This window comes from Chlamydotis macqueenii, chromosome 2 (genome assembly GCF_036417535.1).
Source record: "Chlamydotis macqueenii isolate bChlMac1 chromosome 2, bChlMac1.mat, whole genome shotgun sequence".
In the NCBI taxonomy this organism is placed as follows: domain Eukaryota; kingdom Metazoa; phylum Chordata; class Aves; order Otidiformes; family Otididae; genus Chlamydotis; species Chlamydotis macqueenii.
In genome coordinates, this window is record NC_141557.1 from 226,707 (window position 1) to 240,121 (window position 13,415).

Here is a 13,415-nt window from a genome sequence, read left to right on the forward strand (position 1 = left end):
TTGCTTTGAAACTCAAAATATTTTCTGCTCTGAAATACCAGAAATTCCAGGCTCCGCTGGACCGTGCTCGGTTTGACTCAGCTCTCTGATGCTCCGCAGCTCAGTGTATGCATCGGAAGAATTGTCCTGATTTTCTCACCCTTATTTCTTTATAAATCCCGAAGCAAGGTGTGCAGTGCGGTGTAGCTTCCCAGTCTCCTGCAGGGCTTCTTGCGGCAGAACACTTTGTGGTTTAGATAAATACGGACTCTGCGACTTCCAGCACGACTGCGTGAGGCTGTGACAGCCCGTCGCCTCGGGTTTACACAGGTGAAAATTAACTAGGGGATTAGGAAATGTCGGCCTCGGAATGAACTAACGGTACTTGTTCAAGTGGTGTTAGCGGTGCGGAGCTGGCTTGCTGTCAAGGCTCTGTGCCAGGTGGAATCGTGCTTCTGGTGAGAAAGCCAAGAAATAAAGGATGGCAGGCTGGGAAGGAGGAGAGGATGAAGGCACTGCTGATAGACAGCTGATACGGGCTGTGAGCAGTTCCCTGAAAACGCGTGTTCAGCCTCAGTGCAGAATTCACACGGGCATCTCCCAGGGACTGGGCTGACGATTGACGCTGCGAGCGTTGTAATTGTTCTGTCGCTCAGGTGGGTTCCCTGTTCTCTAGCACCCGCTGTGCTTTCTCAAAAATGGCAAAAACCGCCGGCCCTTCCAGGGAGACTGCCTCCAAAGCAGGGCTTTACGTAAGCGTTCCTCTTCCCCTTTCTCTGGGGAGGGAGACGAGAAGAGCAAGGTGGGTGGGGGGCGGCACGTGGTGGTCTCGTGCACTGCTCATCCCTGGAAGTTCCTGCCACGAGCTTGAGGTGACAAATGTGGCAGGACTTAAAGAAGGGGAGTTTCTACAGGTGGCTCTTCAGGGTATGCTGGATAGAATAAAAGTATATAAAATGTCGTGCTTCATGTCCAAGGCCAGTGATCTATCTGCTGATATAAGGGTCAGAAAGACCCCTCAGAACATCTCTGTGGCTTGTTTTGATACAGAATCATAGATCTTTAAGGTTGGAAGAGACCTCCAAGGTCATCAAGTCCAACCATCAACCCAGCACCTCCATGCCTACTCAACCACGTCCGTATCGGGTGATATGCAAGGATTTGGCGTTGGGCTAGTTGGATCTTGACTTTGTGCTTGACTGTTTGGAGACAGGATCATGCCTGTGGTGATTTTGCATTTTGAACAGTGGGGAATTGCAGTTTTACGCCTTCACATACTGCAGATAGCCCAGATGTCCCCTGGCCCAGGCACTGCCCAAGCTCGAGCGGCCGCCTGGAAACGCTCTGAGGTTTCATCAGCGTTCAGACCAACCTTAGGGACAAACTGAAATATGAATTCAGGCGGCGTTTCCTCCCTGCTCCCCACTTGGTGTCCCTCCTAAGCCTGCTTCGGTTAACGCTGTGGGTTGGCTGGTATTTTCAGTTTGACTGGGCGGCGTGCTTGTCTCACTTCGCTTTGTCGCGGGCGTTGACAGAAAATAGAGCTTTTTCTTGGGTTTATGAATGTGCTTCCACTTTTATCAATGAAAAGGGAAAAGCGAATGGTTTTGTTCGCTTTTTTAATATCTGACATCAAATTTTTAGCACAGTATTGCAGTCAGAGTATATTAATTATTCTAAATAGCTGACGAGGTAAGCAAGGCAAGTAGTTTAGGTTGCTCTAGAAGAACAAGTTCTGATTTAGGGTTTCCCTCCCTGGGTAAAAGAGGGAGTCTTAACAAATCAACCCAGGTTTGCGAGATGCAGGCAGAGAGGACATCCGCTTTGTTCCTCTACTCTTCATAACGAGTCAAAACGTACGCATTGATTGAGTTGCGTTCGGTGCCAAATAAAACCCTTAGCTGTTTGGGTCAAGCAGGAGACATTTTATTTGCCCTTTTCTGAAGAGGAGAACGCAGATGAGGGTTGTATTTCTGCTTGAACTGAGCTTCGTTATATTTGTAGATGCTTTTCTCTTAAGAGCCTTGATTTGGTGGTGGTTGTTGTGGTGAAGCAGCTCCTGGATGGTGGTGGACGAAGCAGCGCGAGCGCGTGCCTCTGCCGCGTTCCCGGCAGAAGCGGTATTTGATAACATGCTCCGCTCTTGTTTGGGAGGTTGTTTACGCTGGAGAGGGAGAGCAAAGATGGTCATTGCCTTATTGCTTAATCTGTTTCTCCTAATGGATTTTCAGTTGGTGACTCTAATCCCGATGAGAATTACGGAGCTGTTTCGCTGGATGATGTTTTCATTCGGCTTAGCCGGCTGAATATCCCTTCCCGGGGATATGGAAGATGAGCGCCTGGCCTCGTTTGTGAGGCCCCGTCCGTTTTGAGGCACGTAAACGAGCTGGCCGGGATGGTGAGGAGGGGCAGGGCGGGTGAACTGCAGACCCCACGGGATGGGCGCTAATGCCTGCCTGGGTGGGACGGCAGGGTTTGACTGGTAGAGTCTCAAGTGGCCACCGAAATGCTTGTTAACTAGTCAATAAAGGCAGAAAAAGGAAAACAAGGCACAACATTCTTAAAATCTTCCAGGTGCCCACCTTTGTCTTCACTTTAGCTTTTCCTTACTACAGCAGCAGAAAATAAAAATACTTTTGAGGTGAGCCTCAGATACGTGATACTGGGGTCTGCCTGTTCCTTTTCCCGTGGAGAACGGACCTTTGGGAATGCGTGTTCTTGAGTAGGTTGCCCCATGCCGTTTGGAAATAGGCGCTCATCGGCTTTATTCCGAGCTCCGTGGTTTATAAACAGTGCAGTAACACGGTTTAGCTTTAAACAGCTGCTCGTGGCTGTGCTTCCAGAAGGACTTTTTCCTAATTTTACGACTCCAGGGAAGGAAACACGAGCAGTAAAGCTTTTCAGACTTAGCGCCTGGATTTTCACAGGTAGTAGCAGCTTTCGCAAGAGAGCCGGTACGGCAGAACCCGTGGCAAAGGGGTCGAAGCTCTGTGCGCGCGCTCCTCTTGGGTGCCAGCGTAGCGTTGCCTCGCGCGGGCTGTAGCCCTGATGGGTTTGTTTCTCAACAAACGAGCAAGAATGCTACTGCTGGAAGGGCGTTCTAGATGCCATAAGGATGCTTTTGTATGGCTTTCCTTCAGCAAATGGAGTTCTGCTCATTCAGAAAGGAAGAGAGAACGAACTAGAAAAAATTATATCCATTTACAAATTTATTAGTAAAGTTCATATGGGGAATGGCTGGATAAAGTAAGACCTGGAGGAGAGAGGACGTGGAGGAGGAGACAGTTATGCTTTCTTGTCTGTAAAGTCATGAATGACGTGAGAATGACGAGCAAGAGAAGCTGTTGGGTTTTCCCCGTGCAGGACTATGGGTCAGCAGGTGAAAACAGCAGTGGCAGGTGGGAGTAAATGACGCTGGGTGACTTGTGAGCAGTTGACAGTGAAGCTATGAAACGTCTTGTGCTGGGAATTTGTGAACTGTGATATTTCATTATATATTTTTACCATGAGGCTAATCAGATATTGGAGGGGAAGCCCCAAGATGTGACATCTCCGTCCTTGGAGATGCTCAGAACATGCTTGAAAACCCCCCGAGCAATCTGGTACAATTTGGGTGGGGGACTGGGCGAAACGACCTGCACCCTGCGTTGCTCTGCTCTTCCCGTGTTACGTGACTGGGTGGGCTACACAGCTGCTGGGCGAGCGGGTGGCCTCTAAACTGCGAGACACAGGGTGGTGAGAGAAACTTTTTTGGAGGAGAGTGGAGTGGGTTGGTTTTTTTTCTCCTTATGGTTAGGGACACTATACATAGTTATTTGTAATTAGGCCCTGGCTTCAAGATTAATTGCGTACGACGTGGGCATCGACCACGATGCAGCTGTGATACAGAGTCACCTAGAGTGGAGCCGAGCTCTGGAGGTCTCTGGTTTAACCCCTGACTCCAAACCAGGTATAAGTAGATCGGGTTGCTCCAGGGCCCTTCAAGGTCTGAATATCTCCAGGGATGGCGATCTCGCGGTCTCTTTGAGCTTCTTCCAGGGTGTGACCTCCCTGACGCTGAAGTTTTCCCTTGCGCTGGGAGATCGCCCTGGCCGTGACCGTAAGCAGCCTGATCTGTGGGGACCCGCTCTGAGTGATGGCTTGGGCTGGTGACCTCCGAGGTCCCTTCCAACCCTTCGTTGCTCTCTGATCCTGTGTTGGTGGGCCACTTTGTCCTCTCCATGCAGGCAGATTGCTGGGCTCTCACAATAACCCTGCGCAATAGGTACCAACTGCGTTTTGAGTAACAAGTTGGAGGTTAAGACCATGAAGTTCTGTCTTCACTTGTAATACGTGGCTTTGCAGTCCTTCTTTTGATGCCAGGCTGGCGCGTCTCCGAGGAGCAGGGTGGCAGCTCGTGTCGCTCTGCTGCTCCGTTCAGCAGCGTGAAGGTGAGCATCACCTCTGCCATTCCATTTTCAAACAGACTCCAGCAGCGTTTGCCCCGCTTGGTGCTGCCGTTGAGGAGGAGCCCCCGTAGCATCTGCGAAACGCCGCCAAAACACGGAGCTGGGTTTATCTGGTTCCGTAGTCTTTTTCAGAAGACCCATGTGGTTTTCAGATAGCAGAGCTTAAATCAGCCAAACTCTCCAGCATTGTTGGGTTTTGGGGTGTTTGACTCATTGGAGGGAGGTTCTGTACATCCTTGTGATATGAAGGGGAAAACGCTCCGTTTTCTGACCACCTCCCGGTGAGACAGCGTCTCCCTCGAGGGACGCTAACCGGAGAAAAAGCTCTGACATCCGGCTCTCGTGGTTTAGCGGTGAGGCTGTTCTGTGGAGGCGGTGGGACGGGGTTGGGTTTGGATGGCTGATGGTGAGATGTGCTCGGAGGCTCCGTGGAAAGTTGTTCTCTTGGGCTGTGTTAGTGCTGGGTTAGGAGACTTCGGAGAGGAGGGAAGGTTTTTTCAGGAAATAATAGACAGTCTATTTAAACACTGACGTTGAGCCTCGGGGACAGCTTTGATCTTTTACACGGTTGATAAAATAGCTGTCCTACAGTCTGTTCTTTTTTGGGAAAAAAAAAAATAATTCTTCAAACCATGGCATCATCTGCTTCAATTGTGTTATAACGCGTAAAACGCTTCTTCCAACGGCGCCTCGCCTGCTGCTGGCACCCGCTGCGAGAGCGGCGCCTGCGCAGACGTGAGAGGGTAAGGATAAAACACGTCAAGAGTCTCGGACGCCGGGGTTCTTGTGGCAGTAACTGGTTGTAGCGGCTGCTCGTACCTCAGAATGAGGATGCGTTGCCTTTCCGGAGCGTGTGCCGGCTCCGCACGCCTTGTTTGCGTCGCAGGGGTTGAACTTGGCGGTGGAGGCAGAGTTATAAATTTCCTCATCGGTGCTGTGTGATGTCTCGCCCTGCTAATAAGAGACAAGCATGTGAGTTACATTACCCATAATTTTTAGTATCTCTAATGAGGGTATTGTCTCCTTTTATAATGAGCTGAAGCTTTTTTTTGAGTGCCAGTTTTAGCACAGATAATCCCATTTTCACTATTTATTCTGAAAAATCACCACTGCTTATTTGTTAGGAGTCCTGTTCCTCTGACTTCGGTTTTACCTGAACACCTTGGTCTTGTTTGCTGGGTCCGTCATCCAGCAGTGGCAAATACCTGGTTTCTGGTGACAAGTTAATTTTAAAAATAGACTTTTGGAGTTGTTGTTGGCTCTGGTGTGCCTTTGCCCGACGCACTTTCAGTGCTAATGCTGAAGAGGTGGCTTGGACGCAGCTGGGGATGGTGCAGACGCGGCCGGGAGCTGGGCCGCCGGGCACGGCCAACGCAGCGCGTCGCCCCAGGCTTCCAGCAGCGAGAGGGTTCAAACCGAGAGCTGGGGGGCTCAGTGAGTTGTAACGGCGCTGAATCGGAGCGGGTTTTACAGGAGAAGGTGCTTGACTGGCAGCAAGGCTGCATCCGCCAGCGTCAAACTCCTCCCGCGGCAGACGAGAGCCACACCTTGGCCAGGAAAGTGTCACAATTTCCTTTGATGTGCAGGATAGTCGTCCTGGGTGTTCTTCTCAGAATTGGCCTGTTTCCCCTGAAATCACCTGGAGGCAGATAGGCGCTGTGAGCACGAAGCGACCGAAGCGCAGTGTCCGTGTGAGAAGTCCCGGCCGCCCCGGGGGTCCCTCCTCCGCGCCGCGCGTCAGGAATTCCGAGCGTCCCTCCTCCTGCCGGCTGGAGCGCGTCTGAAGGACGCTTGGTATCGCTGGTGAGGGAGGCGGCAGCACCGCGTACCGAGTTTGCTCTTTCGTGACTGGTGTCTGTAAACCCCAAACAAAATTGTGGGGTTTGCGGTTTGTGGTTTGGTCGTTACTTGTTTTCTCTGGTGCGCTTAGGCGTGAATGAGTTCTTCCAGCATCGCTGTTAGAAACTGTGAAGCGGTGGTGCCTCGCAGTACTGTGACCTGACACCTACACAGAGTTCACCTTCCACCGTTAAAAGCGTACTTAGCGAGTAACGAACGGTAAGCGGGGGACGAGGATGGACGTACCAAACGGCCCGGCGCAGCTTGCCGCTGCGGTGAGTGGCAGCAGGGAGAAAGTAACCCCAGTCGCAGGGTTGTGCCTTTGGGTTTATCGGTGGAAGATGCCAGATTGGAACATCCTTCCCTCTCTCCTTCAAGCCCCTGTCCCCCTTTCCCCCAGGAGTAATTCCGTTCTCGGTGCTGACTCAGCTGATTTTCCCCATCGGTGAACGCCGCGCGGAGCGGGAGCTGCGGCGGCTGAGGGAGGAGAGCAGCGGCCCTGCTAGAGCGCCCAACAAAACGTCTTTGAAATCTCTTTCAGAGGTTTGTTGCCATGCTTGGAGGAACAAGCAAACTGAAAAGTCTCTTCAATAATTCTTGCAGACTAATGAACAAATTCGATTAAGATTTGGCAGCTTTTCCCAATATTCCTCGTAACTAGGAAATCTTCCCAGGCAGTTCCCCGCTCGGTGTGGCAGAGAGCGCCCTCGTAATTAAAGGATGAATGAAGGCGAAGGGCTGTTAGACCAACTGAGGCAGCACAAACCAGAACTGTCCTCCTGTAATCCCTCGGGGTTGTGTACGGGGCTGCGTACCCCGCGGCCTCGGAGGCTGGGGGAGACGGAACCTGGGTGATGGTCCTGTGGGCCCTGAAACGGCGCAGTTCCCTGCCTGTCTCGCCTGGATTTATGATCATTATTACTATTCGTAGATGCAACTTCCTTAGCCTGTACGTGTGCTGTCCTGCAGAGTGGCTCCCTCAGCTTGCGGATGCTACGTTTCTGGTTTACATTAAAACAAATCCAATTTGTTGTGTAGAACCTCGACGTACTCTCTGATAATTCTGTGCGTTGAAGTTAATCACTCCAAATTTCTCATCTAGTGGCCCGTATGTGATTAAGTAACATGACATATCATGAAATTCCTGTTGTCACTAGTTCAGAAGCATGGAAGCTGCTGCGGTTTAATTCCTGAAACTTTGGAAGTTCGGGTTTTTGAGGAGCCGCGTTGGGCTCCGTGAGCAAATTCACGTTGTGCGTGGATGCTGCGATGCTGTCATCGAGCGAGAGGTTTGATCTCGCCGCTGAATTACCTGAGATAGTGACAGGCAGTACCTGAAAGGTGACTTCAGCGAGTGGAGAGTCGCCTCGATGTCTGAGATGTCTGGGACTGGCAGGATTCGGAATAAAGCCGTCCCCGGGCACAGGGTCCCGGGAGCGGAGCGCAGAGAGCGGACAGAAGGTTGTTATTCGGCGACGGGAGCCAGCGACAGCAATCGCTCTTTCTGGTACAGCTGTAGAGCAAACGGACGAGTTAAACGAGGGAGAATGTAAAGGTTTATTGAAATGCAGTGGAGAAGGCTGCTGTCGAGGAGGCAGTATGGATCAGCTACCAAAAACTGGCTTTCTCAGTGAACGTGAATTTTGCATCCAAACCGATATCCAGCCTGGACATTTTGGTCCTTGTTTTTCTTCACAAGTGGTTTTTGGATGCCTAGGATGTTAAACCCAGTGCTGCAAAACGCCTGGTGTGGCCTGGAAGCGAAACGGCTAGGAAGGGGCTACTGCAGTGTAAGGGGAAAGACAAAAAAGCTGCTCAGCTTGTCCCAGAGTCAGAAAATAAAAACCGACAAAACCGTCCAGCTGTCAAGCGTCGGCAGGGCAGGCCGAGAGCGCGATTTTGTTTTTCTGGTTTCAGCAGTGGCGTTTGTACCGGATGAACTGGCCTCTGGGACTCTGCCTTCGAGTGACGAGCCAGAAAACGTGTGCTAGAAATAGTGCTTTTCAGAAGTCCTGGAAAACAACCTTTTTGCTGTTGGAATTGTTACGCTGTTGTCTGGTGGGCCCACAATCTGTTGCGTTGTTATAAAAGGAAACAGCCGACACAGATACGGCTTTATTTCCATCCCCAGCTGACAAGGGGAACGCGCGCACCAGCGATGGGTTGTTTGCGCCGTGTCCTTCGTCAAATGCGAATGCCACAGGGACTGCAGCGGGAGAGCGCTCGCGGCGCCGTCGTACCGCCACGATTACAGGGAAACCGCCTCCTGCGCGCCTCGTGGGGCAAAGCAGGCCGGGGCTGCTGCTGCGGGGTTTCTGAGCCCTGGGCAGAAAAGTTGGGGAGCTGCTGCTAAGCTGATGTTCTGTGCCGCGGTTTGCTTTGGAGGGCAGGAGCTGATGTTCCGTGCCGCGGTTTGCTTTGGAGGGCAGGGGTTCTCCTGCAGGTGGCTGGCCGATGCTTTAGCGGCCAGTTTTTAAACAGAGAGGAGGAAGCGGCCGTGGCTGCTCCGCTGCTGGTGGGAGGAGAGCGCGATGCGTTCGCTCAGCGTAACGGCCCTTGGTGACAGTGACAAAAATGAGCGATCGCAGTGAAAGCCTAACGACCCTTGTGCAGGAACCGAGGCTTTGCGCTGTGAAACGCCGTGTGCGGCAGCACGACGCGGTGGTTTCCACGCTGACAGGGCTGGTGTGATCCACGTGTGTTAGAAAATAATTTCCCTGTTCCGGCTTTCCTGTGCGACCTTTCCCGTCAGTGGTCTGGCTCCTGCGGCTGCCGGGAATCCTCAGCATGGGGATGCGGGCAGAGAAAGGTCAAGAAGAAGGAACTACCGTGATCACAGGGACAGAGTGAAAACAGTGCCCTGCATCAGGATAAGTCATCGTATAAAACCTGCAAGCGGCCGTAAATTCAGCATTAACATTCCAACGATTTATTAAAATAACTTGAAAGATGGGAAGGTTTGCTGTTGTAATTAAACCAGAGGTTTCCTTCGTCTGCTGCCTGTCTTTTCCCGCTGGAATAATATGAGAAATTGGATGCTGATGGCGTCTGCATGGACCTGTCCTCTTACAAGGAAGGTTTTTGTTCTTGGAGGTATTCTGGTTTGGGGGAACCTTTCCAGAATTAGCCAACCTGTAACTGTCAGGTCTGTCTCCTCCTGCTACCGTCCTGAATAGTAAACTAAAAAAAAGATTAGATATATTAAAAAAAAAAAAAAAAGCTCAAACTTACAAAGTCTCCCTTCTTTTTTTTTAACCCAGTAAAACCAGAAGAGACCAAACCAGCTGAAGCTGTGACAGGGAACGATATCACAGCCCCTCCCAACAAAGAGCTTCCTCCCAGCCCCGAGAAGAAGACAAAGGTAGGTGTCCTTTCACGGTCAGCGTCTTCGCTTCTGCGGCTTTAATTTGCGGCTTTTCTGCTTCTTAAGCTGTGGCCACACCAGTTCTGTTTTCTGAGCTGCCGCTGGGGACCCGAGACACGGTAAGCTGTGTTTGAGCTGGTTCCCTGGTTGGTGTCGGCGGTGTAGAAGGGGTAAACATGGATGATGACACCTCTGCCACGCCGATGCTCTCCTGGCTGTTTACAACACCTCTCTGCATTACAGCTGGCATTCAGAGATCCTGCTCGGGGTTTCGTTTCTCTTATTTTAGGGCTGTTTATGAAACATGAGTGGTACTTGCTCTCAAAAGCTTGCAGTGTTCGGCAAAATCCAGCCCCGTGTTCTCAGAGCAGTGGCAGGGACAGGGGGTCTCGGTCCCCTCGGAGGCAGCAGGCATAGGTCAGTAGAGCTGACGAGATGAGGACTGGGAGCTCGCAGTCCGTGGTGTGCCTGTAACTGGAAAGCAGTGTCCTGTGCAGCGCATGTGGGATGAGATGCCAGGAGCAGCCAGTTGCTAATCCCAGCGTCACCAGCGATTCCTTCTGTCGCTTTAGATGGCACTGGGATAAATGCTGTTTGCTTTGAGTGGCAGAGCTCCGCTGGGCTCCGAAGGCAGCCCTCTTCTGCTCCGCTTTGGTCCCTTTGTTACGCTCAGAAAACAGAAAGCTATTTTTTTGTTGTTTTGTTTCATTTAAAATATAATTTTTTTTCCGTTCTTGCAGCTCAATGTTTTGGTTTACAATGCGCTATTTTTTGTTGTATTTTTTTGTTTGTTTGTTTTTATACTGGATTTTGCTTTTTGAAAAACCGTAAAGCCTGCCGCGTCCACATCATCCTCAAAGCCTGCAGCACCGAAAGCCAGGCCCCTGTCCGCCACCAGCCCCAAGCGGCCGGCCTCTGCCGCGCTGGGCCCAAACAAAAAACCCGCGAGCCCCACTGCGGGTCCTACTTCAGCCACCGCTGCTAAACGCCCGGCCACCAGTGCTACGCGGCCCTCCTCCTTAACTCCAAAAGAGACGAAACCAAAGGTAAGAAACTGCTCGCCTTCGTGTGGGAGCTGGAGAGCTTCCTTAGGTGTTAACGTACCGGCTGTCTCCCCCAGGAGTCACAATGCTGATGGCGGAGACGGGAATGTGATCGCTGTGTTGTGAGAGCGGCACTTATTGGTACCGGCTTCCATTAACCCGCTCGTGGCGTCAGGTCCCAAATGTTTAATTGTGTCATCGTAGAGGAGAGAAGTAAACTTGACCCCATTACCGTGATTTTCCTTGTGAGCTGTCGTGAAGTACACAAGATAATTATTTCTTTCTTTCTGTTACTAAAGGAGGAGGGTTTTTAAATATAGATTACACTGGAAACACAGGATAACTCTGAAGTCCAGACAAAGGCGTGGGAAAAGTGAATAGGGAGCTGCAATATTAACATCGAGGGGAAAGAATTCAGTTTGAACACTTCAGTATTTCCCACCGATTGTGTCTTTGTGATGTCTGGCCACTGTAAAAACTGTACAGAAATAACTGATCGTGCACTTCGGTGCCTAGGAGATAGTGGGGAGCTGTGGTTCTCCAGGAAGAGGAGGTTTGTGGACAGCTCTCGGTGTTGCACCTCCAGCTGAAGTAGGGCATCCACGTGTCGCGTTAAGGATGGGAAACGTCGCTTGACTCTTCCCTACGTTAACTTGTGATGATGTAGAGTAGAAGAATTCAGATTTGAAAGGGAGTGATAAAATCCATTTGTTTCCGTGCATTAGCACGGTATTTTAACACTTAAGGGATCGGTGCATTTACAAACAAGTGACTTGCCAGGGACAGACATGAAATAGCTTCCCGAGTGAGGAATGAACCACAGACACCTCATTCTTACGTCGACAGTATTTTAATAAATGCTGCCATCTCTGCTCGTGAAGGAGAGGAATCTCTCCCACCAGTGGACTGATGCTTTCCATTTTGTTCCGAAATAAAAACCTCGTTCGCATCTGTAAACGACCTCCACACGTGAACGCTGAAACAGCTCCGGATAAATTCCGATGTTCAGCAGGGTCCCTGCGTAGTCAGTCGCTTCTGCATGCCTTCATGATATTTTTAATCTTCTTCATTATTATGTTCAGCGGTGCCTAGCTTATCTGTTTCAGAATTTAAGCAATTTCTCTTTATTTCAGGCTTTTTGTTGGCCAACGCTTTGAAGCGGCTGCCAGTGCAATACTGGCTCTAACGTGCCCTGCTCACTTCCAGGTTGCAGATGCGAAGACCACAGATAAGCGGACCTCACTGTCAAAGCCTCCCTCGGCTGCCACTCCCAAAACTCCTGTCAGGAGCACCCCTGCTACTCCTAGGACGACAGCGGCGTCGCCAGTCACCGCGGCTGCTGGTGCGAAAAATACCGCTGCGTCTCCACCGAAGAGGCCAACGTGTAAGTGTTCTCTCACGGCACAGAGACCGTAGGTCAGGCTTTTTTCTCTCCAGGGCTTCCTCTTCCAGAAACAAATCTAAATGACCTTCAGGGCCAGCTTGGATCAGCCCTGTGTGATACAGGGTTAATGCAATTACTGAACACGCTTGATTTCTAACAAGGGTGCTGTCACCTCTGTATTTTGCCATAGTAACAGTTAGAATAATCGTTAAAACCGATCTAAAACCTGGGAAAAGCAAATCTCCAGAAGAGGACTTGAGGCACTCAAACTAGTGCACTTGAAAACAAAAAAGGTTGAATAGAAATGGAGGTTTTCTACTAGCGCAGGAAGAATTTGGAGCTGAAATGGCATCAGCTTCCTCAGAAAACTGTATCCCGCTCCTCCCGCTGCCAAAGAGCGAGCTTCCCCTGAGCTTAACACAGGCAGCGTGAAACACGGGCAGCATGTTAGCGTCTTGAAAACGGTGTTTGCGCTCGTTTTAATGGAGCTTGAGAGATTTAACGTCCGATAAAACCATAGTTCAACCTTCTCAAGTCTTTTCTAGACCTCACTGGCAAAATATGCCAATAAACGCGTCAAGCGAGTAACGCGTGTTGGTTGCTTGGTCCTAGGAGTCCCGACGCAGGAATTCGTAACCTGCCTTTCCTAAAGGAGTAGTTGTGATTTAACTGCGTTGCGATATCTTAGGCTAGATGTGGGTTCTGTACTTCATGCTCTAGGGGAAAATATAATTTATCCTGCGTAGAGGAAGTGCTCCACTTCCCAAGAGCCATGTGTCTTAGCTGATCCCATGGACATCCTTGGAAAATTCATTTTGTGTGGTCTTTTATGCAAGCTGTAGCCCAGAACACTTAATTCGTTTTAATGAGTTCAGTTAATTTCTCCTTCCAAAACTGAGATACAAACAAAGGAGTGTTTTCTGATGACATTTGAAAAGAGATGGAGTCAACGATGCAGAGATGCGGGAGGGTTGTTCCAAGTGGCAAGATGTACAGAGGAAGAGGCTTCTGCACCAGCGAGGGCCGGGGGACGCTGCCAAAGCACAGTGAGAACCGGGTGGGCGAGGGAGATGAGGTCAGCTGGAGGAGCTCCATCAGGAGTTAAAGCTGTTTTGTCTGGATCTGGAAACGCGCAGAGGAGGGGAGTCGCAACGAGCCAACCACTGACAATTCTGTTCAGAGAGAGCACCTGCAATTCCTGCTAGACCCACAGATGGAGGTGATGGAGACCTGGAGCTCTTCTAATTGCAATTTAGTGTCTCATTACCTAGCACTGAGCCAGATAATAGGTTTCTGGCTAAATATGATATTTCAGAAGGACGCCTGCATTTGCTTTTCACGTGTCAAAAGACAGAGAC

At 50.5% G+C, this 13,415-nt stretch overlaps 1 protein-coding gene across 9 annotated transcripts in view; it reads left to right on the plus strand.

The window, feature by feature from the left end:
- Window positions 1-13,415, plus strand: part of MAP4 (microtubule associated protein 4) — a 151,109-nt gene that overhangs the window by 123,202 nt on the left and 14,492 nt on the right. For 8 of the 9 annotated variants that reach the window (XM_086741607.1, XM_086741613.1, XM_086741615.1 and 5 more), the window contains exons 14-16: window positions 9,527-9,627; window positions 10,464-10,676; window positions 11,880-12,057. In XM_086741607.1, the coding sequence (XP_086597733.1) occupies window positions 9,527-9,627; window positions 10,464-10,676; window positions 11,880-12,057 (492 nt within the window). The remainder of the gene's footprint in view (window positions 1-9,526; window positions 9,628-10,463; window positions 10,677-11,879; window positions 12,058-13,415) is intronic. The other variant, XM_086741614.1, reaches the window with a different exon arrangement.